Source organism: Falco naumanni, chromosome 5 (assembly GCF_017639655.2).
Source record: "Falco naumanni isolate bFalNau1 chromosome 5, bFalNau1.pat, whole genome shotgun sequence".
NCBI lineage: Eukaryota > Metazoa > Chordata > Aves > Falconiformes > Falconidae > Falco > Falco naumanni.
The window spans coordinates 42,889,076-42,914,672 of NC_054058.1; the positions used below are offsets into that span (position 1 = coordinate 42,889,076).

Sequence of the window (25,597 nt, forward strand, 5' to 3'; positions counted from 1 at the left end):
AAATTATTTTTATAGTTTATGAAGAGTATAAAAAGGCTAAAAAAATCTGTATTTTTGTCTTCATCATTTGGTTCATCTGAAATCAAATATTTGCACCTTTTGTTTGATTATCACATACTTGCCTCTGCTCATCATCTGCTCATCTAGCCAGAATGACTAGTCCTTAACACTCATGCCTTTCCAAACTTCATAGTAGCTGGCTTATTATCATTGTTCATCTCTATTTCTTGAGAAGGAGAGAAGTACCACAAATAGAGATGCGTCTAAACATAGAAACACTGAAGACATAGAAAACACCTTTATGTTAATGATTATAACACACATATACAATATTAACTGAGTAGCTGAGAACACAAGTAACATACAAGTTAAAAACAAACAGCTTCATTACAAGCCCGGCAGTAAACAGACAGCTGGCTTCTAAAAGATATACTACTTCCTGCTGCTTTCCACATACATCATGTTTATTTGAAATTTCAGTGGGCTTATGCAAACTGGACAGCTCTACAGAATTCTCATTAGGTCATTTAACTTTCTGGTGAATGAGTGGTACAAATTCCTCTTTGAGACAAAACCCAGAAGTAAACATGTTGCAGACTCTTGCCATAGAGATTTGGCTTCTTAATTTGACCCGTAGCAGCTAGAGGTCCTGGTGTGATGGTGAGGAAAGAATCATCACCCTTGCTTCCACACAACATTCAGCCAGTGGATAATAGTTAATATATGCATTTTTTGCTTGTTTGATTCTCAAAACATCCACTTTGCAATTGCTAAACAGGAAAATTAGAAACTTCATAATAAGGTGTTTCTTTAGTTAAATCAATGTCTTCCTAGACAGCTGTTACCACACACTTTGATCAAACGCAGTGCCTCTAAAGCTAGATGAATTACAGAGTCTTTTTGCATGATCATCTTTATAGAATTTCTTAAAAGTTAGTTTTAGCCCCTATTCATTCCGATGAATATTCCTGATCTAATCTCCTTTCGCACTAGTGGCATGACCCAGCTCTTGGCAAAATAGATGGGAACCTTTCCATTAATTTCAGTGGGCACTAAAGTGATCCCTGAAGATCAATTAGCAGATCATTGTTTAGTTATGTGCAAAGCTCTGCTAGGGATGGATTTTACACCTATTTTGTAAAGGAGCCATCCAGAAACTGGAAGTTTGTTTCCTGTAATTCATGGCCCCATTGGGTAATGCAGTAGAATACATTATGAGTGCTAATGTGAGCACCAGTATCTAGACAAATATTTTGTTTATTCACTGCCATCAGGGTTCTTGAAAAGAACATCCCATAAATTCTTAATGTTAAGTACCTAAAATAAGCATCACTGAGACACACTGAATCAGAGCAGAAAACGAATAAGGTATCATATTCTGAGATCTTTTTAGTAGTGTTTAATTATTACACCTGAAAAGAGTACTGTTCTTCTTTTTGAAAGAAGTGTTTTTATAAAGGTGACATTTACATAGATCATAAAATAAAGTCTCCCAATTAGAGTACATGTGGGAAAGCCAATGCAGGAAAAAGATTGCCTCACTGTTTTGTACTGCCTCCCAGCTTAGAGACTTAAAAAGAGATTCCAATTTCCAGATAATCCACCTTTGTCCAGAACCAAATGCCAACACTTCTTGTGTTTTTTGTTAAATCAGTAATAGTATCTAAATAGCATTTTGAAGAAATATGAGTTAGAGATGTGGAAAAAATGAAAAAAATATCACAAAAAGTGCAATATGTGTTTACCATGCCAGATATCCAGATATCTTTCATGATAACTGTCTTTCAGGACAAATGGAAGGTTGGTAAATCATTTGAGAAGTGTCACTGGGAAATTGTTAATTCAACAAAGAGACAATGGGTAGTGTTGAAAGGGGAACTTCTGGTTAGAGGAAGACTAGCAAAGGAATTTCTAAAAGATCAGTCAGTGCCCATCTTTTTCAGTACTGTCATAAGAGAATTTGGCACAGAAATAGAAATGAGATAAAGAAAGCTGGTGACAATTCTTACCTGAAAGTATTTATCATCACAGTGAGGAAGCAGGCTTTTTTAAAGGAAGAACCGGAGAACTTTGAGGTCTAAAGTAATAGAAATGGCATAAAATGCAACATTATAATTGCAAAGTCTTCCAATTACTAATAAAATTTTTTTGCTACAACACGCTACTTTGAAATGAATGAGAGGGAGAAATAACCAAGAGCATCAGTTACTCACAGGATGATTATATTCCATCAATGTGATCTGACTGTGAAGCAGGCAAGTGCAATCCCCATAAATCCCTTTTCCAGGAGAGGTAAGAAACTATTAGCATCATTGTACCTGTGAAACCTCCTCATATATTCTGATTGCTTGTGTTCAAGAAAGATGAATGCAAGCTAAAAGAAGTATGGTGAACAAAATAATGATGAGCAACTGAAAGCACTTAACTTGTCTAGCAAAACAAGAACTGTGAGGTGGTATGTTTGCTGCACCTCAGGGGTAAAACAGAGGAGAGAGAAAAAAATAGTAGTGCTAGAGGACAATGTCAGGATAAGGCCAAGTATAAATGGTCCATGGGTGAACATAGCCTAGAATATATGAAAAGTTTTCTAACCATCAAAACATCATAAGACCTGGAACAGTTTTCCTCCTGCAGGTGTGGAGCCATACTTTTGCAGTGGAGCTTCATGAATTTGTAAAGAGGAGAAAGAAAAAAGAGACAAAGATTTGCACTTCCATGCTGAAGTTTTATATACATTGATTTCAGTCTTCACTTCACTTAAAACCTCCTGGAGTGTTTTTGATGAGTAGATAGGTGAATCTGCATCATTCAGGGGTTCAGCTGTAGGTTTGCCACCAGCCCTTGAGGCTGATGACTGGTTGCAGCAAGTTCAACAGATTAGCAATCAGACTGTGATCCAGAGGTGGGATGGATGTAATCTTTGCCAGAATATTTTTCCTTGCTGTGGCACCACACAGTATGAAGTGCATTGAAGAGAAGGAACAAATTCTTTTATCATTCCCTTCCCCTTTGCCCCATATTTACCTTCACAGATGTAGCCCATTACATTGACTGAAGTGTAAGTATTCCCAAAGGAGAGAAGCAGGGTAATTTGTGTCCCTGACTTATTCCTGCTAACAGTTGAACCTAGGATTATTTTCTGTGGACATTAAAAAATTCCACAGGTAGAAGCTACAGTGGTAACAGCATTTCTTCGATAAATACTTCTTGGTATTGCCAAGATTTCTCTTCAGATCTATAGCTCTGCTAGGCATCTGTGTGGCTGAATTGTAACAGCAAGAACTGTCACAGGTTGTTGGAAGGATTCATATACCAGCAGAAATGTCTGTATGTTTACTTCGATTAGCAGTCTTCCCTTTTGCCAAAGGAATGTCATGTGCTAACTTTCACGGTGTTGTGTGAAGCACTGTTACTTTTGTTTTACACATGGGAACCTGAGAGGCTATATATGACTTACTGAAAAAGAATTATAGAAATACTGTGAAGAGATCACAAGCAAGTTCTCCCAAGGCCTGGAGTAGCATTCCAGCCATTTGAATAACCCTTCTCTTTCATCCTAGAAAACTTCAGCTGAGGTTACCAAGGGTTCCTGCATGCGAAAGGCCAATGGGATTCATGCCTGGAATAGAAAGTACATAGTGAAGCCACATATATTTCTAGTCTGTGCAGCTGAAATGACAAACAAAAAGCCATCAGTACTTCCTACGACATAGAAGAGATGTGGCTACAGAAGGACTTTTGGCACTCAAGCCCGTTAATTTTGGCTCTCTGAATAAAGGGTTGTGCTGTCCTGCAAAAAAAAGGCATTCTGTTTCTGTTGTAAAAGGGGCCGTGTAAGAACAGAGACAGGCAAATACACAAGAGAGCTTAAAGAAGGAAACCTCTGACGCACTATGTGTTTCAGATCTTTATCATTGATTTAACTTGTCCGTGGCAAGGAGCTGTTGTTTATAGACCTCATGTTCTTCTCTGATGAGTGATTTGGGCTGTGTTGATTTATAAAGTGAATGGTCTGACTATGGTTTTGAGTTTTCTGCTTTGCCTGCTTGCCCTGCAGAAGCCACCATGAAGTTTCTCTAGTGAGATATTCTCTGTGGCTTCTCAAATGTTGTCTTATGTCCTCTGTTCAGGCTTAAGCACTTATCAGAAATATGGGATAAAGTATTTCACATTGCTTTACTTTTATAGACATAAGTCTGTCAGACACCTGAACATCCAGTACCAGCTGTTAGAGTTACATACCCAGGTAATCTAAACAGCCTATTTACTGAGGCAGTCACTTAGAGTTACTCAATAAGAAACACCAAGATTCCGGTTGTGTTTGAAATCACTTTTTCATTGAGAGTTAAGGTCTCTGAGAGGCATTTGCAAGGAAAAGTCTTGCAATATCCTTGATGTCCAAACCCCCAGACTCTCACCTCTGGACAGGGCAAATCTGTGCTTTTTCCTTAGATGGTATCCCTAGAGAAGGAGCCAGCCTTTTCTACTATGGCCTAGTGGTTGCAGTGTCTTTCTTTTCTTGCAGAGGATTATAGCCATACCTCCCCTGTAAAGTGGGATTACATGGATAGGCAGGTTATTGATTGGCCTGGAATGGAGGAGACTCTCCCTCTGCTAAAGTACAAAGCAAAGAGGTAAATATTGGTGAGAAAGAGAAGGAATGACTCCATGGTCCTAGTAGTCAGCCTGTCCCTTACAAGAGAGCTCTGCAAAGTGACTGCCACTAAGGCACTGCAGTTGTGGCCCCTTGCTGAACAGTGGCATCACCGTCAAAATAGATGGGTCTTTCTGCAAGTTGGGTTTGAAATCTTTCATGCTGAGAAGGGCTCCAGATCTTCTGGAGAAGAAATATAAGCCATTACAGAAAAGCTGGACTCCTAAATCTCTAACTTCCCAAAAGACAGTGGCCAGCACTGCTTTTCTGGGAAGCTTTATGCTACCAGACTATATTAAGGATGCTCTGTACATGAGGTGTCTCACAAGAAACTTAAATGGTGGAACAGCTACTGCTGGTCTCAGCTGAGACCTGCATGTCCATTTGCTCAAAACAGATCTCTGTAACAAAGCACAGATGTGTAACTCTAAGCATCAGAAAAAAAATTCAGGTTAAAGAGGTAAGCACATACTGAGATTAGCACCTTTTTCTACCAACAGGGTTTTCTAACATGATTTTCAGTTTAAGTTCCTCAGAAACATTTTGGTCCTACTTCAGGATTAAAACCCTCTGTGGTATAAAGCCCTTTGTCCAGTCACATGCATTAGCTGTAAAGTCCAATATTAAAAATAAGCATGAATTATCAGTTTTGTCCACACAAAAATACTCCTCAAAAGCGCAAATACAAAAGGTCTCTGGAGGCTGTTACTTTGGATAAGCATTGGCTCAGATTTTGGACCCTGCTGACTTCAGAGGCATGTGACTAAGAACAGATCTTCACCGTGTGCATCTAAATGGCTTTGGTTTATATGCATTATCATTTGTTAACTCACCTTAAGTACTGAGGTGTAAGTGAAGTTAAAGTGGTAAATAATGTGTAACACTGCATTGTTACATACCTAAAAAGCCTCTTGGCTTGTCTGAACCGTGCCTGTTGATATTGGCGATTCTGTGGTGTCAGTGTCTCCCAGACACTGCAGTGACATTCCTTGTGAATACACCAACCTGGACAGAAGACATAAAGAAATCACATTTAGAAGAACTTCTTCTTCACCCTGGTCACGCTATGTTTTGAGAAAAACTGGCAGAAACCAGCTTTGAGGAACAGCTTTGCCTTGCTTGGCAGCTGCGTTCTCTGTGTCGGCTGCCGGCAGAGCTCCAAGGTGATCTCACCATCACCTTCTCTTTAGCCTCATTTCCTGAGGAACTTGAGCTTCTTTCTCTATTCATGCTGTCTTTCCATTTGTATTTCAGTTTGTCATTTGCCTCCTACCCTGCTAGCTTTTAAATCTGACAGCTGCTGACAATCACGTCAGACAAGAACAGAATTTCCGATGGGAGATGAGTTCCTACAAGCCTTGTGAAAATCAACAGGTGGGTAGAGGAAAGCAACTAATGCAAATTAGAGAAAAGAAAAACAGAGAAAAGTTTCAATATGAGCTCCACAAGACCTTCTGGCTGGACAATCACCATGCATGTGTCTGCTTTCTGAGCAGCATGCATATGGGCCACAGCATCTGCAGCACTCGTGCTACCTCAGCCTGTAGTTACAGGACATGGGGGTAAAATGAGGTGAAGAAAAAATAGGGAAATAGAGGAAACAGGAGTAAATTAGGATTAATGTGAGGATGTGTAGCAGACGTGAGGGGACTAGGGAAGTCTTACAGACTTTTGAGAGAAACTGTGATTATCATGGGAAGGTCAGATGAAAATCCATAGGAAGTTGGGCTTCCTTGTTCTGCTTCACATGAGACAGGATATGTGACATATTTAGAACTGAACCAGCTCAAAGTATAGTGGAAAAAATGCAGACCTTCAGAGTAGAGCCAAGCTACAATTTCATTAGATACTGTCTTCATTCCAGATTAGGCCAGATTTGACAACAGATGTAACTGTGCCTATGCAGTAACTGTATTCAGAGTGAAAAGGGACTTGCAGCTAAGCTTTCAATAAAGGCCCTTGCTAAGTAGCTCCATTGCTGAAAACTGAGTATCTGAGTTTAAACTAAGGAAACATTGGCTGCATCAAGTACTGAATGTGGGTTATTTTGAAGCATAAACTATACCCTTGCCATGGATGAAACAGGCCCCCATCAAAGATCAACAGACGTCTCCACTGTCAAATACTTCAGCTCCCTGTTTGCTGCCAGCATCTGATCCTCTCATCATTCATGCTGCATATATGCTCGCTCACTCCCAGGCTCCCTTCTGAAGTGAAATGACTAGTTTCCTTGGAGAGGAAGCCTGGATGCAGTTGACAAAATAGTTTGCTCCAGGCTCGGCTCCAGACAGACAAAACGGACTTGGACTGTAGCAAGTTTAACTCCCTCAGCCTGTGATAGTTGTCTGATGTCATTCCAATAGGTCTTGTGTCCTCAAATCACCTATGTGCTGTCATGGCACACCACAAGCAGGCAATACATACTTTGAATTAGTAAATCATAAATACTTAATAATAATTTCTCAGGGCCATATGGGGCCAAAGAAGACCTGTGTCAAAGACTATCCAAAATCCAGTCATGCTGCCTAAAAAAGAGTAGTTACTCCTGAGCAACGTGGACGGGAGTCATCTTGCACCACTTGGCCTGGGGTCAGAGACTACCCTTTGAGCAGCTGCCCTGGTAGTGCAAATACGGCTCCAGAGAAGCCAGAGCAGACACCAGAGATCCCAACAGAAGGACTTTGCTTCCAGGCTTACAGCTGGAATTTGAACTATTCACACCGATAGGTGCCATCCCTCTCCATCAGCTTTTACTTGGGAGACTTGGGCAGCCGCTCCAGCCCTTCTCCTCAGAGGCTGAGTAAAATATTCTCTCAAAATAGATAATGAGGTAATAATTTTATTTTCCTAGTTGCTTAAGGAGAGTGTTAGAAGAGTTAATCCGGGATCAAAGGTCTTTGTTAGCACAGAGTCTTTTGAATCCCATGTGTGCTAGACACAAAAATAACACAGAAAGTGTACAGATCTGAAAATGACAGCCAGGATGGAAACCAAATCAGCCACTACCTTCTAATGTCATTTAATGTCTTTTGAATGTTTGGGTCAAGTTTGATTTTGGTGGTTTATGTAATTTGTTGTAGATTTAGCCAGCTGCTGAATCCTTTCAAGTAAAACTTTCCAAAAGGGCCTTAAACTCCAGCGACAAGTATAGTTATTTGTATGTCAACTGCTGCTTCTATTTATAGGATGATGAAAATATCCCCCAATCAGTAACTCTCTAAGAGACAAGTATTTCATAAAAATAGATTACAAAAAAGAAAAACAAAAACACACACGCACAAAAAAAACCACCAACAACAAAGAAGCAGGCATGTTTTAGGTTAACAGAAACATTGATATTCCAAACTCCCCTCGTAACCCTTATATTTAAGATATCAGTAAACTGAGGTAGCAAAACCACTCAGACACAAACACACCAACTTCACATAGGAAAAGGAATATTAATATATCCTATGGTGAATGAACACAAAAATAAGTGGAGGTTTTTAATGACTCACATAAAATTAAATTAACCATTTTCTGTGATACCCAGTAGAGCTCACATGAAGGCATTTACCAGAGGTGTATGTGCTTTTAAAGGGTGTTGATTTAGGGCCTGATTTGTTTGAAGATTGACTTGAAAGAATTTCAAAGGATGTAGCTTAATTAAAAATATTCCAAACTTTGCATACCTTGCAAAACCTTTTGACCTTTCATGACATTTAATGCTTGAAGGTGAGGAGCTGACTGACTGCTTCTCACTTCACCAAAGGCACTTCTGATCCTTCCCCCCATGCAACAACAGTCATTAATTGTTGATAGGTGCTCATTACACCAACCTAAAACGGGTGTCTAGAGAAGTAGCAGGTTAGTATGTTGCAGGCATCTACTGCACTGGGGGTACTTTTTCCAGCTGTGCATCAGACGTGGCTCATCCTTTCAAAGATCCCAAGGACAGAGCATGCACGCAAAGGTCTGCCTGTTGCAGCCACTGCAAAGCCTGGCATTCCCACCGATGGAGGAATCAAATGGAGCTATCCATTAACAGGCCAGCGAGGCGTCATTAGAGGGACTCCTCCGACCCCCGCTGCCTCCCATGATGGATGGCCTGCTGTCACCCCCTCTAAGAGGGCCTCTCACCACGCAGGCTGTTTGCATTCAGTCAACACTTTGCTTTTATAGGCCTGCGGAGCCAAAGATTGCCAGACTTTTGAACCCCAGGCTAACTTCTGTCTGGCTACAGCCTCATTTTCTGGAGCCAAAATCTTTTTTAACAACTACACAATAACAAGTAATTAGGGTAAAGTCTGCTAATCTTCTCCTTTGGGCCTGGAGGTTGTGTATCCAGAATCCGTTGGGGTGAAGGTAGAATTACTGCCATCAAAGCCTGAGGTTACTTTGTAAAAGGGGTTGAACTCTGGGTCAAGGAAATGTTAACTGGACAAAGAGAGATTGGGGCAGATAGCGTTAAAATTAAAACTGAGATAATGCAGAATTGACTGCTTTTCCTCTGGAAACTAGCTGAATGCAAGACATGAAGGGAAAGCTACAGCATTTCTTTTGAAAATAAAAACACAGCAATAAAGGATCTATTGACTTACTTTCATTTGGGAATTTATTTTTAGTCTCTTTATTCCATAAGACAAAGCAAAATATCTTTCTTTTTTTTCTTTTTTCTTTTTTTTTTTTTTTATGTCACCTTATATTTGGGCCACACTGTTTCCTAAAGCTGTTCATTGTACTAAATTAAATAAGCTATTTCTTAAACTCCTTCTCCCTCTCTCTCCCCTAAAAGCCCTAGCACAAAATTCATTAGAAATGGAGAGGTTTCTGCTCTTAAGAGTCCTGAGGACAAATGGGACTTTCTGGGTGGCCAGAAGGATAAACAAGCCCAGACTCACACATACGTGGAGGAAACGCGCTCCAGAAGAGAGCAGATTTTGTGCAGTGTCCTGCACATAGCACAAGGCTGGGTTTTGTGACTCCATTGCTTGTACATAGCATAGGTTGAGGAGAGATTCCAGTTTTTCAAGGGATTAGAGCCCAACCACTGAAAATCTTTAAACATTCAAAATATGATTACAGATTTTGCCTAGAAATCCGTCACAGAGCAGGGCAGCCCTCATTCCACAGAATGGAGTCACTCCAAAATTAAATCCGCTTGCTGCCATCAAGGATAACAAATATGCTGCTACCCCCTTGCCGGTATCAAAGCTGACAGCTCCAACAGGATCGGCGGCACTTTGTTCTCCCCCGTTGCTGTGAGCAGGCCTTTGCCTGCTGCTGCCAGTGAATTTTGAGTCCCTATATGGGAGCGGAAGAGGGGAAATGTTGAGGCCAGCTATTTCCCATGCCAGGTCCTGCTGGGCTCTGTCACGGCACCCTGGCCACCTCTCTTGCTTTTGGAAAATGGGTGGAAATGCTTCAGCTGACACAGGGAAGGGGTATCTTTGGAAATCCTCAGTATGTGATGGCAATTAGCACAGCAGTGGAACTACCTCAGAGTTCAATTCTCAGGGCAAAGATGCATTTAATGGTGCTGCAATTGCCAGCTGGATTAAGCCAAGCACAGGAAAGCAGATACAGCTTTCCGCTTCCAAGTTGAGCTATCAGAATGATCCTCCTGTGGGTCCTCTGCAAAGCTGAAGGCTCCCAGAGTGGCTGGCACAGCTACCCTGTGCCACATCTACATTGTGTGCCACAGCTACATCATGGCAGGAAAAGTGTTTTGTACAAGACCAATGGTAGCAAAAACAACTCTCAGCTCTGTGATGGGACACATGAGTGCACAGGGAAAGATGTATCCAGCCTCACATCTTCCTCCCAAGGAGGTGGCATCCTAGAGCTCTCCCCTGGGCAGTGGACAGAAGGACACTTTCCAGTCTTTCCAGTAAAAAAGGCAATAGCCAGTCGTCTTTCTTTCCCTGTCATTTTGTTGGCTTTTCCCAAGGGTTTTAGGAACCCCAGGCTGGTATTACCTTCATGAAAATGTAAATTTTCTCCATACATGAGCTAAATGAAACAGGTTTCATCAATAACAGCTTTCTTTTGTGATGGGTACGTTTTGCATATATTTTCTTTTAATTATATGAGAGTAAAAAAAATTAGTGGTGATGACTAATCATGGACACAAAGCACTTTTTTTTTTTTTTTTTCTTTTGAAGCGTTCTTCTGACATGGAGATAGAAAATGACAAGTGCATTTTTATGTTAATTATGGCCATGTGAATTACCCCAGATAGATGGCACAGCAATGCTAAAATGCACCGAAGTGGAGAGTGCCTTTTTTTCTGAAACCTAGCACAGGAGCAGTGTCCATGTTACCACAGACATTGTGATATGTTTCTTTAAGATTCAGGTAAGAAGTAACTGCTCTCTGCTGCACTAGCAGCAACACCAAAACTAGTTAACTTTTGCCTAAATGCCTCACAAATCAAATTAAACAGTATAACCGTGAAGCAATTCTGTATTTGTGTGTATATAACAAACTGGTCTTTAGTCAGACACCTCTCAGACTGAAATGCAAACCTGTCTCCTAATTCAAATGCCTCTGTCCATACTCTTTTCTGTGTTAACTATGTAGAATGGCATTTTGCAACTACCACTGAAAACTGCCCATCAAAATACCACACAATACTTCTTCAATTAGGACAGCTTTTAGTTTTAGAATACGATTTATAAGCACATTGTGGCTGTTACACAAAGTTCAGTTATAAATGGGAAGAAAAAGTAGACAGAAATTGATGCTGCAGAATAAAAAACTAGCCTTCTTCTGTGAGGAACCTGTAGTTTCACACGTGGGTGTTACCCTGTTGTGCAGCTAGCAAACCAGTTTGGGGGTGTTGCAGGCTTGTTTCCTTTAGGAAAGAAATCAAGCATATGGGTCCAGCGTGCCCTCTGGTAGCATCCCATTTTAATTCTTCATTATTTTTTCTATGAACCCAACAGAAGCAGACATAAGAAAGCACTTCCCTTGGCCAGAAACCCTCCAGTTTGTCTTTCTAATTAATTCCATGCCCAGACACTGGGGCCATAGTTAGATTTTATAGCTAAACCAATCTCAGCTCAAGCTAACGTCAAAAGGTTTAGTTCTATCTGTCCCTCTATTGCCACTAATTGCATCCTCCTATTCCTGACATTGCACTGTCTGTTGTTTTTCTGACCTCATGGTGTGCTACATCAGGGCTAGATCACCAGAAAAAAAATTGGTAAGTTTTGCAGAGTTTTGCAGACAGGCAAGTGCTTATAACGGTAAAGGAAGAAACAAAAGGACACAACTGAAAACTGAGAAGGAGAAAGGGAATAGACTGCCTTTTCAGAGGCATCTGATCATCTGATTGCCTGGTCTAGCATCAGACTGTACCCTGCACCCTGACTGTCTGCTCCATCTCAGTGTGATGACCATGACTCTTTCCCTTATAATCTGGTGACTTTTTTCTTTTCTGTATAAACAACATCTTGCCCGTCATATTCTTGTTCTTGCAGGCACAGACCAAGTATTTTACTACTGCTCAACTTTGTCATCCGCTCCTTGCCTTGGGCTGTAACCCGTGTCTGCTTCCTACCATCGTTGTATAAAAGAGCATTTATTAAACTCTCTGGTACTGAGTCCAAAAGAAGCAAACCCACTGTCTTTAGCCAGGACTGTGATTACCAACAGATCAGACCTGTCTGACAAAAATTCTGACTTCCAGGCAGACACCCAAAAGATAAAAACAGCTAGAAACTTCTACAGGGAATGAATCAATCCTCATCATCACCATAGGTAGAAGGTGCAAGGAACAGAATCATCTGACATTCACTTTGGAACAATACAAGTTCCTTTCTGTGTTTCTTGAGTAACAGTAACTCACATTTACAAGAATACATTAGAAAATCTATTTTTTCCTTTTTTTGCCCTAAGTAATGGCACTCACACGCACAGCTCCTGGGCCTGATTCATCACTGTATTACTTCAGCTTTATTTCAGAGACTCCATTTATAGTGCTGCAACAAGATGAACCATGAGTCCTGTTTGTGATGCTCTCAAAAGCAAAAGGGCAGGATGGACTTTTAAGTGGCTTGTCACTTAGGACTGAGTTGCTTAAGTTCCCTGTTTGATGCTCTTCTGTGGAACCAGCTCCCCAGGATGTGAGGGCTCTACACTTCCCAAACAAACTGCTTCTTCCTCCCTTATGCTCAGCAGCCAAAACACAACGGCATTTAGCTCGTTAGTTAATTCAAAAAATTCTAGTAATGTGAGAAATTGCCCTGCCCAAGAATTCTCAGATTCTTCAATCATTAGTCGATATTATCAATTATTATGTAGCCTGCAGCATGCCAAAAGGATGCCATAGTGTCTGATTTTGCCAATAGTTAAGCATGTGAATAACTTTACTGGCAGGAACAAGTTCATTGAACTCTGTAATAAGACTCAGCAATCCAAGGCTGTAGATAAGAATTATCATTCTGGAACATAGCAACAGGCACGTTATTTAAATCAAGCTACACACTGTAGCTGGCTGTGCAGGACTCAGGAAAAAGGGCAATTTTCTTTTGACCTCACATGATTATTGTATTTATTATTTATATCACAATAATGTCTGATAGCTTTAACTAGCTCTCATTAGCCAAGGTACTGTATAAACATACCAGGTGAATAAATCCATGCCAAAGGAAACTTACATATACTTTGAAGCATAAAAAGTGAGAACCCTGTTAATTTTATTCCACCATAATCAACAGGGTCATTTAAAACCTAATACTGTAATAACAAACTGAGGGCTTGAGTGTGATCTCTGCTACTCTTGTGTAAAGCCATAGGAATGCCATTCATTTAGACCTCAACAGAGAGGTTGAAATACATATCGCTGGCAGGAAGTAAAACCACTATATTATTAAGGTGCCAATGATGTCAAGCACTTTGAAGCTTACAGAAGAACTTGTGCATCTAGCTGCCATCTGAGACACCTCAAAACATACAAAGTTTAACTTTTAACCAGAAACAGCTACATTTTCTCATGTCTCACCTTTCCAGCAACATCATCAAGGTACCCTGCTTTCTGTCAGCTGACATGCATTTTCTCCCCTGCCTAACACCAAAGCTGTTTGTATATGACTGATCTCATCCATATTTTGCCCAGGGAAAACAGGGATGTAAAGAGCATTTATACTGCATAGTGCAGAGACACTTGAGACAAGTGCAATCAGTACTGCTCAGGTATAGAAAACAGTATAGCCATGCAATCAAACTTACCAATTTTGTGGCAGACTTACTGCATGCTACTACACAACATCACACGTGTCCCCCCCGCCTCCCAGCACACTGTGCCATCACTGCTCACCGGGGCTGGCAGCTCAACACCAGGAGCCGGCTCAGCTAAATTTTAACACTGCTAACTTATAAAGACAGTTCAAGATGCAGTTGCTTGGCATGTGCAAATCACCATCTTACAACTGCTCAAATCTTGGGCAAATGGAGCTTTTCAGGGAAGCAATGCCAAGCACATATCCAACACACCCTGCCAGATTCCGTGTCCCTTGCTCCAGGCACAGAGCACTGAAGATGTTTGAGGAAACAGTAACAGATTTTGTTACACAGACAAAAACCAAGGCATTTTCTTCAGAAAAAAGGGCCAAGTCTTTTAGGATGACATTTTCAGAGGGATATTCATTTCTTTTCATCTTTGTAGATCAGCCTGAGGCATTTATATTCAAGTCCAAACAAAGTCTAGCAAAGCTGTAAACATCTCAAAAATCCTCTAAGAGGAAGCATTGGTCTACCTTAATAATAGGTATTGTCTACTGTCTGCTTTGACGGTAATTTGGAAATATAAAAAAGCTTCTGTTCACATACAGTAGCCTGCAAAATTTCACTTACAACAAAAAAAACTGGGTGAGGGATTGTAAAAGTGTGTGTGAAAGACTAATTTGTTGTTCCTGTTTGTATTCCCAGAAATCAGACACATTTTGTCTTCATTTATAACAAAAACATCCTGCACAGAATCAAAACATTACTCAGTTCCTAATGCTTAAATTGATTATCAGCTCAGTGCTGGGCTTCAGCATGGGCTGAATTTCAGCCAAGATGAGAGGTGCTGTACCACATTTCTTCACAGAGAGCAGGGTTGGCCTAGAACCCCTCAAACAAATGAATGTGGTAGAAATACGGACAGAGAAAGTGCAATTTTGATCACTGATAGCCCAGGAAATCCTAATCAGTCGAGCAATAGGTGAAGTCTCACTAATCCTGAATATTTTTTGTATATGTTAGTAGGTCCCTAGGACACTAAAATTATAATTTTTTAAGGTGAGACATTTTGACTTTCTAGCTCTTCATCTCTTTCAGAATCCTATAATGTATGCAGGGAAAAAAGGATCTACAAAAATCACTAATGTCCCTAATGGTCTCTACATAGAGGCAGATGATGTCTTCAAGGGGCTCAAGACTGTTACGTGTCTGTGGCAGAGTCTCCACTGGTAGTCTCTACCACTATGCTGATTTACACCATTTGAGTGTCCAGCCTAGTAACTGAACAGCTAATGTGTTTTCACAGATACTAAAAACTAGTGCTTCCAGTCTGTTTTTGTAAGGACATAATTTCATAGCAAAGGGAAAGACCTCCATCTTTAAACTATAAAGAACTTTTGCCCCGAGTAAACCAAGTGTCAGCAACCAATGTTTTTCAGATGGCTTCACTTGCAAATGGGAATTTATTTCCTACAGAGTTGAGGTCAGCAAGAAAAAAAGATGAAGACAGAGACTTCCGCAATGCCACAAAACATGGCTTTAACAGAAAAAGAGAAGTTCATTAAAATAAAAATCTTGGAGTTAAGCAAGAACATCACCCATTTAGGAAGGTGGAAGATCTCGGTAGCAGGACCTTCCAAAACACTTGTGCCTTTGGCAAAATGACCGCAGTGCTTCACCATAGCCTTCACTACTCCCACGTAGTATCATTTTATGTCACTGGTATCTGCAGTGCTAGAACAGCCTAGGGATGGGAGAGCACCAGCATTTCTGCACGCTTCCTGCATCCTGGGGATTGCAGCTGTGAAGCAGAGCAGGGTGCACTTTCTATCGCATCTCTCAAATATAGTCTTGAATGCAACTTCTGTCATTAAGAAATATTTCCTAAACAGACTCCATACCCCCACTTTCCATCTGATAATCATCTCCTTGTGTTTGTGGTAAGTCAACATCCTTCATCTTTGCCTTATGAGGAAAAGCTATGGCTGTGAGCACTCAAAAATTCCCTCAGCGCTTGCAGATGCCTATGATAACAAACAACAGAAAGCATCTAACACGCTTTTTTCCTTTCCTTACAGAGACAAGCACTTCACTCAAAAGAGAGCAGGTCCCATACCAGCTTTCTGCCTGTGCTATTTACCAAGTTATAGCACATGCTTAGCTCTCAAATTTGGCAATGAAGAAAGGAGACACATGATGCAGCAGTATCCATTTCTGGCTGTTGGGGGCGGGGGGCAGGGGGCAGGGGGAAGGGCAGAGTTCATATACCCCAATGTCACCACACACCATGAGAAAACACTAGTGGGTAGCCTTTATTTCCCTTCAGCTATGAGGTGTTTGGAGCAAACTCAGCCACCTTGAATGCAGCATCTTGCTGGAGTCCCAGGAGTCACTCACATGCGCTGCTGTGTGATGGAGGGGTCTGGCCCCATACTTGTGTACCTGGGGTAACTGAGCAATGCTGAGCATGCACACACGATGTCTAGGGGGCCCACTGAACTGAGCTTAGCAATTTGTTCCACGATCTTCACTCAGGCAAAGCTTCTAGTGATTTATAGCGGTGTGGAGAGGGGGCCTAAGCTGTTGCCTTGTTTGAATGCTCACATGCAATTGTTTTTCCTGGAGCTCTGAATGAAGTGTCATCATGCTTTTCAACAGGGAAAGATTTTTGGATAAGCTTTTCAGAGAAGCTGAAGAAATGCTCTCCAGACATATAACTGTTAAGCCTTGCTTCAGTTTTTCTAGCAGAGCCACCTTTGGCAGCCACGTTTTTGGTCTCTCCCTGCTTTCCACACCAATCCCCACTCCTCAGAGGGGAGTCAGTGCCCCGTGATGCTGGGTGGGCCCGAGGAAAGGCTCCTTCCTCACGCCCGCCTTCCCTGTTAGCAGCAGCAGAGTGCTGGGTGCTATATACAGAGGACCCTGGGAAGCCACGTGGAGCCAAATCTACACAGCAACAGGGAATGGAGATGGGAAATAAAGTCATCTGCTACAAGTGGCAAGAGGACAGCAGTAGTATTTACTTACTTCTTGCTCATATACACCTTTCCTACAGCTCATGTACAACTGACCAAGCCCATGAGACTCATCCTGTTTTCCACCGTGAAAACAAAGAGAAGCAGGGAGGCTTAAGGCTGGGAGAAAACGGAGCTGATTTAGGAAACATGAGACAAACAGCAAGAGGGTAACGGGGAAAAGAGAGGGTAAGAAAATGAAAGAGAAGTAAGGAAGGACCATGGAGCTTAAGTAAAGATCTGTGGAACTACAGAAGGCACAGTGGGAAGAGCAGCATTAAAAAGGGTCAAGAAGCAGGACAGGGAAAGAGAAAACAATGGCTACAACAACCACAAAAACCAGAAGGAGCTGGAAGATATTTTGAAGGTGGCCATAAAGTGGTTTGAAAGGGTGTGAGTGAGAAAGAGGAAATGCAAGAAGGGGAACAGCACAATGAACTACACGTTATTGCGCAGAAAATGGAAAGCAAAGTGCTAATGTGCACCCAAACACTGAGGGGAACCTTGGCCTTACCAGAGCAAAGGGGACATGGGTGTCCTGGGACACAATTACACCCTTTGTGTTAAAGGCACAGATAGGTCACATGAGAAAGCTCTGATCACTCCTGAGGGTACAGTTTTCCTTCCTAGTATCTCCATAGCTTCTGAAGGAATTCAGTGCCTCACACTCCTACATTATAATATGAAGCAGGTTCTGAACTTTTTAGCTGCAAAGGGGCGATATTCCCCACCCCACCCCCCTTTCCCCTGTACACATCAGGCCTGTCCCTACAGACACAAAGGATTTATTCTTCCCTTTACAAATTACTTTACCAGCTGAGGAACCGCAATAGCTGCCAAACCCCCCAGAAGCCCGAGACCTCTGCCCCATCACAGCAAGGACTGAAATGCGGGAGGAGAAAGAGGAAGCAAGTTATTTTGAAACAAGTGCTGGGGGGTGGAGGGGTGGGAGGGACAGAGAAAGGCTGCAGGAGCAAGCAGAGCCCGCTCAGAAAAGCTGGCAGGTTCTCACATAGCATGAGCGGCTCCCTTCGCCATGCTGGGGCAGGGTTACCCAGGAGCCTGGGGCAGGGGGGGTGTGTGGTGGGTGTGAACTTTGTTGGCAAGAGCTCTCGCTGCTTTTCCCTCCAAACCATTTGTAATTAAGAGCCGACACGTGAGTGAGCGTGAGCACCCCCAGCAAAATCAGAGGTCGAACCAGGTTTTGGTTTGGCTCCAGCTCCGGTTTGGGTTTGCCTGTGACCAAAGTTGTTCTCATCCCAGTGCTGGTTCAAGTTCAGCCAAGGTTTCTGACTAACAGCCCTGGTCCGGCCTTGCTTTGAGGAAAAAATCTGGAACAAGTTTTTTTGCCCGACTTTGCCGTATGTGTGTGTTTATGTGAGCAAAGCTTGTCTTGCTTGCTTGTCCTGAAAAATGATGAATTGCAGAAATACCCACTTGGTGTTAGTCATTCAGTGAAGCAGGAAGGAAGCAGGAAGCCCTTGTGAGCACTAACTTTTCAAAGCAGCTCACAGAGAAAGCCAAGGCCCTCCTCCCCTAGGCTACATAGCTGCATGCTGCTCTTTACCTCCTCACCTTGACGGGCACCCAGTCACAATTAACATTTGCAATTCATTCAGCTGGAAATATTTGCCTGGTGCAAACAGCTGAGGCATTTGGCTCCAGCCCTTTCTCCGGGCAAGGCGTATTAAAAAAGGGGGAGGGAGGACGAGCCCTACACTTGCTGAACAGGAGAGGCCCAATTGCGCTCAACAGGTTCAGTTCACGCTGTGACCCTGCCCGGCTTCCTGCTATTCAGATGTGTTACTTCCCCTTTGTGGTAATGGCCTGTGGCAGCCGGCCAGAAAACACTATTAATTTCAGAAGTGGCCTGACAACAAACCCACAGCGAAATGAGAGGAAGTGGCGGGGAGGCCATCTGTTGACTTCAGCAGAACAGTAGGGACACAGCTACGTAGGTTCTACAAGGAAAGCAGATTAATAATCCACAAAGAGGAAACTGGCTAAAATTATCCGCAGACCACATAAAAAAAAAAAAAAAAAAAAAAAAAGAAAAGAAAAAAACCAAGGGAGTCACTTGAGCTGCAGCTGGACAGGAAATTGCTAGAGCTGCTTGCAAATCTCCACTTTGAACAGAGCAGCACAGGGAATGCCAAGAGCGGAAACCGTTCAAAACTGGATTAGCACAAGCCAAGTTTAACTACAACCCACTTCTACTTTCACAGTTTATGCACTCAATCTAGGCCACTACTGCATGAGACACTGACTCACTTTTTTCCCATGTTTTTGTTTGCTTTTCATTTCACACACTTGCAGTTTCTAAAATTACTTGAAACGTGCTCTGGGTGCCAGGAGTTCTGCAGAACCCCAGCCGACAGCCCCAGCTGCAACATCAGCCCATCAGCGTGGTACTGCACGCGCATTTTGGCACCACCCTACCTTGGGCCACTTCTCATCGGGAAGGATGTTAATGAAAATAAGTTGCAGCAGGAAGTTTTGCAATCCCCCTTTTTCCTTCTACAGAAACAGGGCTACTTGAAGGGTCCAAAGAGGAAATGAGGTGACTAAGGATATATAGAAACTTTTCCTCCCTGCCTTCACCTGCAGCATGGCTGAAAAGCAAGTGGAAAGGAAAAAAAAAAAATTACAGGCTACAGAATGCTGATGGATCTCTGTAAAATGAATTCCTGCCAGACAGATAAGGAGAGTGTGAACCCATCTCCTGGCACCTGTAACAGAGTGGGACAAAAAGTCCTTATGCCCTAGGGTCAGGTGCTTCCCTGGGGTAGCAGAGGGATGCTGGAATATTTTGCAATTAACCTAAAGGCCTTCAAAAGCATTCCCTTCACCAAAGCAAGACAAGAATCCAGCACATACACTGTTTATTCATTTAGGCACCAGTGGACCAAAGGGGAAATCAAAGCTTTATTGTCTTAGGGGCTGTACAAAAACTATTGAAAGCAATCATTACTTTTAAACATAACCATATGTGTATGTGCAATTAACCACACCCACACGGAAGGGAAAGGGGGAATAAACCAGCCAGGTTCTCAATAGCCAAAAATAGTTATTTATTTATTAATAATTTAAGGTTTTACATTCTTATAATAAATTCCATCTTAAAACTTTTACACCGTGAATTAGACTCTCCCTTATTGGCAACCATGTGCAGGTTCCCTGTGCGTACACACAGGTACAAATGCTCGCACATACTTCCAGTTTTATACAAAAAAAAAAAAAGGACGCAAAATATTGCATTTGAGGTGAAGCTCCCTGAAGAATTTGTACAGAGGTAATGCACTGTTTAGCACATCTGAAAGTTTTAAAAAGTGATCAAAAAATCTTTCGCATTCAAAGACAAACCTCCTCCCAGATGATCTATTTACAAAAGGTAAGGCAAAAAATTAATTTAATTTAAAAAATATATATATATCATGTGGAAACTACATCAAGAGAGTGAGAAAAAAAAAATCACCACAAGGAAGAGAAAGATATATGAGAAAAAAGACTGTACTTGCTCACAAAACATAATTTGCAAACTTCTCACCATTGCCATTTCTCCCTCATGGAAAGCTTGCTTCAGTTGAACAATAAAATTAAGCATGCTGCAAATATACTCTTTGCAATTTAAAAAAACAAAACAAAAAAACCCCAAACAAATAAAGCAGAATTTATGAAGAGAACAAAAACACAAGCGTCCCTTGGATTGATTTCTTGAATACATGTGAATTCAAAAAAAATTGCAAATCAATTTAAGATTAAGTATTTACATTGATCAAGTAGAATACTACCAAGCTCCTGGCAAACAAGTACTCCAAATACACTAAGCTGAAATCTTTCTTTGGCTCCTCTAAATTAAAACAAACAAACAAACAAAAATAACCAGTCTTCACTGAAGACAAAGATGTGTGTCACAGATCCGAAAGCAGAGAAGGAAGCAGGACAGTTCCAGTCTAGAGAACACGTGCTCAGCCTGTCCAGCCTTCCCCTACCCCCCTGCAAGTCCTCGGACCCAAGCCACTGTGCAAGCAGGGATGAGCGTGTGCTGTCCACCTGCTGCCTGGTCACTGTGGTCCTTCCCAGAGAGCTCACCATGTTCCCTCCCTTCACAATAGCTGATTCCATACTGTGTAACCTTTCCTAGCCTGCCCTGGCAGCTGCTTTTTGGTAGCAGAGGCCAGAAAAAGAGAAAGCTGCGTTTTCTGTATCACTGCCAAAGAGAAACCATTGAGGAGTGATCCCATGAAATGGACAGGAGAAGGGAGGTGGTGGGAGCTCACGTGGACTGCAGGGAATCCACCTGGAAGACGTTCTGGTTGGAAGGGGTGGTGAAGTACAACTGCTGGTTCGGCACTCGATTGTCACAGGGGCTACTCAGACCCAGAGTCCGCTCGAAGTCCAGCAGCTGACCCATGAAGTTGAAGTTGGGTGAAATGTTGGACTTCTTCATCTTTACAATATCATAGGCATCGTTCATAGACAAGTTGAGCTTCTGCATGAGGTAGGCCACTGTCACCGTGACCGAGCGGCTGATCCCTGCTAAGCAATGCACCAGGACACCGCAGTTCTTCCCCCGTGCTTCATCTGTACAAAGAGGCAGAGAAGGACACATAAGACTGGGGGTTGGTAACTGATCTCTCAACACAAATGAGGTTAGTGTAAAGCAGGAAGAAAGGACGATTCTGATCCCAGTGGCCAGCAGTGCAACGCAAGAGTTAACTTCACCAGCTTAAAACCAGGACAAGAGAAGAATCCACTCCCCTACATACATGTACCTGAGTTCAAGACCTGAGAAAACTAAGAACGAGACAAAGGGAGTAGGATATGCTGCATGACACTGGTTTAAAAGTCAGTTTTAAAGGACACGCTTTCGCCTGGAGATTTGCCTTAAATTCTTCCAGTCCCCTTGCCCCGGCATGGAAATCCTGCAATATGTCACTGAATGCCTTTTATACAGACCAGCAGACTGCAAAGGTCTATTAAATTATTCTCCAACTGTTGTGCAGCTAACAATGGAGGTATTCAGGCATTTTAAAAGAATGAGGGAAGTCACAGGGGACAGCCCATTAGGAGGAACAGGATGTCAACATTGGTTGAAAATGGGTTCCTTTGTAATAGGAAATGCATTACAATGCCTGGAGATTAGTTTCTTTGTGGCTTCCAGCCCACATTTCTTCCTGCTGGGCTCAGATTACCTACATTCTCCACTATTACCGGTATCACTCAACTGGATTACAGCACAGCTTCCCAACAGATAATGTGATGCCGACCCCACCGCACCCCGATGGGGCGATTTCAGTCCTCCCCGAAACGAAGGAGAGTGCAGATTTTAACCAGAACTCCTTGAGCCCAAGGGGACGCGTTTCCAAAGCTGACGGATAATGTCTAAGGGCTGGCTAACCGAGGCACGGAGCCCGAGAGGTATATCATTATTACCACGAGATTTAATTAAAGCTCTGACTATACATTTGCCAGGGATACTGCCTATGAATAACTTGTATTTAAAAGCTAAAGTTAGCTTCCCAGATAGTTTCTTTTTATTATACTGCTCTTCAGTAGCCTCAAGAAGCAAAAAAACCCAAAAAAACCCAAAAGCACACCAACCACCACCACCAAGAAAAGAACGAATAAGCCATCGACACGGGGCTCATTTGCTCATTTACTCCCCTCCCTGCCCCGCCGGGAAAAGATTTAAACAGATCCCCCACCCCGTGCATCGCTCGCTCCCCAGCTCCAGCAAACGGCTCGGGGAGGAATCCCCCAGCCAGCCAAACCAGACAGGCGTTTGCAACCTGCAAACGTCGCTTACAATTCACCGGGCTCCTCAATAACCTCCCAAACAGCCCCCCCGCCCCCCGACTTAGGCCGGCTTTAAAACCAGAGAGCGGGGCATGCCCCAGAGACCGCCAGCAACACTGCTGCCGCTGCTCGCCCGCCCGAAATCTGAATTCTGCGGCAGAAACTGAGTTCTGCCGCTTGACATACAGCTGTTAGCAAATACCCGAATCTCACCTATAAAGGAGATGGCCTCAGGAAAGAACTGAGACAGATTTTGGCTCCAGTGGTCAGAGATTGGGATCTGTTTGTACTTGAATTCGCCGGCGTTTTCAAAGAGATTAGGCAGGTTGGGGGTAACATTCAAGATGTATTTAATGCCAAACTCTTCTAAAACGTCCAGGTTAGTGGAGTCCTTGGCACAGCCTAAGTAGAGGTAGGGTAAAATCTCCACCGGGAAGGAAGGCTGGTTGTTGGAGAGAGGGCTGCCATCGGAGTCGGTGGCACTGTTGGGGTCTCTGTCAATGTCAGATTCAATGTCTGATGAGGAATCGGAACTGATTCGGAGGCCTCCCAAGCCCAGGACCGGCAAAGGAGGAGAGCTGCTGCTACACGAACTGTCTAGGTTAGTTTCGCAGTGCAGGGCAAACTCGGCCTGGAACTTGCTGAAACCACCTGGGAAGAAAAGCAAAGGAGGGAGGCGGGGGGAAGGCAACCTGATATAAGATGGCAAGCCGGCATACTTCCCTGGTACAGCCCTGTCTGCAAAGGGGCATCCGCTTCCCACCCCTCGAGCCCCGGGAAAAAGAAAAAAAATAATAATGTCACATCGCACTCTCATGCAGACGGACTAACCTAAAGGAGGTAAAATCCGCCCGCTGCGGCGGAGGGCTCAGCACAGTCAAGATTAAAGCTGTGTGCCGCGTCTCCCTGCGGGGACCTCCGAAGAGATGCCTCGGCGGCAGTGCCTCCTGCCCTCCCCGCCTCACGCCGGGATCCCCGTTAGCCCCGTGTTCCCCGCGCCGCTACAGCGATCCCAGCCCTCGAGGTCTCTTTAAACAAAGCGAGGACAGGGATGCTGCGGAGGGAGAGGGCCGTGAGAAAAGCCCCCTGCCCAGGATGCTGTCCTCCCCGAGTGTCAGCGTGCAATGCCCGGGGGACGCTGCAGACACCCCCACCACCCGCCACCCCCCCCCCTTCCCCGGGCACAGAGCCGCACCGCCGAGCCGCGGGGCTCGCCGCCCCGCCAGCCACAGCTCCGGCCCCCCCGGCAGGCAGGGACCTCTCCCCCAACCCCGGCAGCCCTTCTCACCTTCCAGATAAAACGCCTTGCAGCCTTCGTCTTTGAGGCGCTTGAGGAGCAGCCCCAGCACGGACTCGCCGCCCGTGTTCTCGTTCCAGTCGCGGCTGTGCTCGTCGTACAGCACCACCGTGTCGGTGCCGCACCGGCGGGCGAAGCGCTCCCGGTCCTCCTCGCTGCTGGCGACGAGGGACCGCAGGGGCAGGTTGCCCTTCTGCAGCCGCCGCAGCATGATGCCGGGGATGGCCACGTTGATGGCCGACTCGATGTGGGACGACTCGTACAACTCCTGCGGCCGACAGTCCATCAGCAGCAGCCGGTCGTTGCCCATCTCCAGCTGCTCGTTCAGCCACGCCACGGATTTACTAATCGCCATTTCCGACGCGAAAGGGACGGGTCTGAACGTATCTAGCATGAGGAAGGACGGGGGGAGCGGAGCGTGCTCTGGAAGCGCCCCTCTCTCTCACAGAGGCATGCGGCTGGCGCGGCGGCGGGCTGCACCCCTCCAACTCCGCACAACTTATCTCCCTCCGCCCCAGGAAAATGAATCACGCAGCCCCCCCGCGCCGCCTCCCCCACGCCGGGCGGCGGTGGAGTCACGGGGAGGGAGAAGCAGCCCCGGCCCCGGCGTGCGTGTGCGAGTGTGAGTGAGTGTGTGCGCGCGCGCGCGTGTGCCTGCTCGCGCCACGCGCGCGCAGCCAGCCTGCCCGGTCTCCTCTCTCCTTTTTTTTTTTTGTCAATGAATCCCTGAATGAACCTGCCTAATCGCCGCAGCAGCCCGAGCCCTGAGGCTTTTCCTCCACCGCGAGTGAATGAAATCCAATTAACGTGCCGCCGAGCGGGGCTGCCCCGCTCAGCGCGGAAACACCGCGGCGGCGCCGCCGCTGCCTCTCGCCGCTCCCCGCCCGCCGCCACCCGCGCCCCGCGGCCGCGGCCCCGCGCAGCCCGGCGGCTCCTCAATGGGTACAACCGCGGGACGCCTCAATGGATACATGCTCCGGCGCAGCCAATGGGGGCGCGCGGAAGGGGCTGTTGCCGCGGCGACGGGCCGGCTGGAACAGGTTGTGTTGATGAATCGTTAATGAGTTTGTCATTCACAAAAACGGAAAGGAATTTCCGCTCCGGATAAGCCGAGTGCAAACAAGCGGCAGCCGCGGCGCGGCGGGCGGGGGCGGCGGGGGCAGGTGAGGGGGCGCGGCGCCGCCCTCCCCTCCCCTCCGCGGGCGCTGGCACCGGCGCCAGCCCCGGGACGGCCGCCGCCACCGGCGGAACAAAAGGCACCTTTCCTCCCCCTCCGCGTTTCCTCTCCCTACATCCGACGCCCGCGGGGGGCCGGCCGCGTCGTACCCCCGCTAATTCCCCAGCGTTGCTCGCCGCCCGGCTTTTCATTAGGGCGTTCTAGGAATCCCATTTTTAAGGAGGCGGCAGCCTCTGTCCTCAGCTGATCTCTGCGCGGGTGAAGGGTAAACCCCGAGCTAATCTCTGCCTACGCGGCCCGGCTTTATTCGCTGCAGGCAGCGCAGCCGGCACCGCCTCGGGAGCGGCCTGCGGGCACAGCCGGAGCCCGGGCGGGCCGCCCCAAAACGCGACCGGGAGGAGAGGAGCCCGCCTCGGCGCGGCCGGCCCCTGCTGGCAGCAGTCCCCGAG

At 44.8% G+C, this 25,597-nt stretch overlaps 1 protein-coding gene and 1 long non-coding RNA gene across 2 annotated transcripts; both read right to left on the reverse strand.

Annotated features, from left to right (window-relative positions):
* Positions 1–448: 448 nt before the first annotated feature.
* On the reverse strand, positions 449–17,219 carry LOC121089672. The gene is made up of 3 exons (XR_005828309.1): positions 16,889–17,219; positions 5,554–5,659; positions 449–2,077 (listed from the first exon to the last, which is right to left on the reverse strand). It is a non-coding gene; the product is annotated as an uncharacterized LOC121089672 (long non-coding RNA).
* Positions 17,220–19,925: 2,706 nt separating this feature from the next.
* On the reverse strand, positions 19,926–24,960 carry DUSP6 (dual specificity phosphatase 6). Its single transcript, XM_040596368.1, has 3 exons — positions 23,963–24,960; positions 22,888–23,325; positions 19,926–21,459 (listed from the first exon to the last, which is right to left on the reverse strand). Exons 1-3 carry the CDS (start codon positions 24,363–24,365, stop codon positions 21,152–21,154), a joined length of 1,149 nt encoding a protein of 382 aa, XP_040452302.1. The 5' UTR covers positions 24,366–24,960; the 3' UTR covers positions 19,926–21,151.
* Positions 24,961–25,597: the final 637 nt, after the last annotated feature.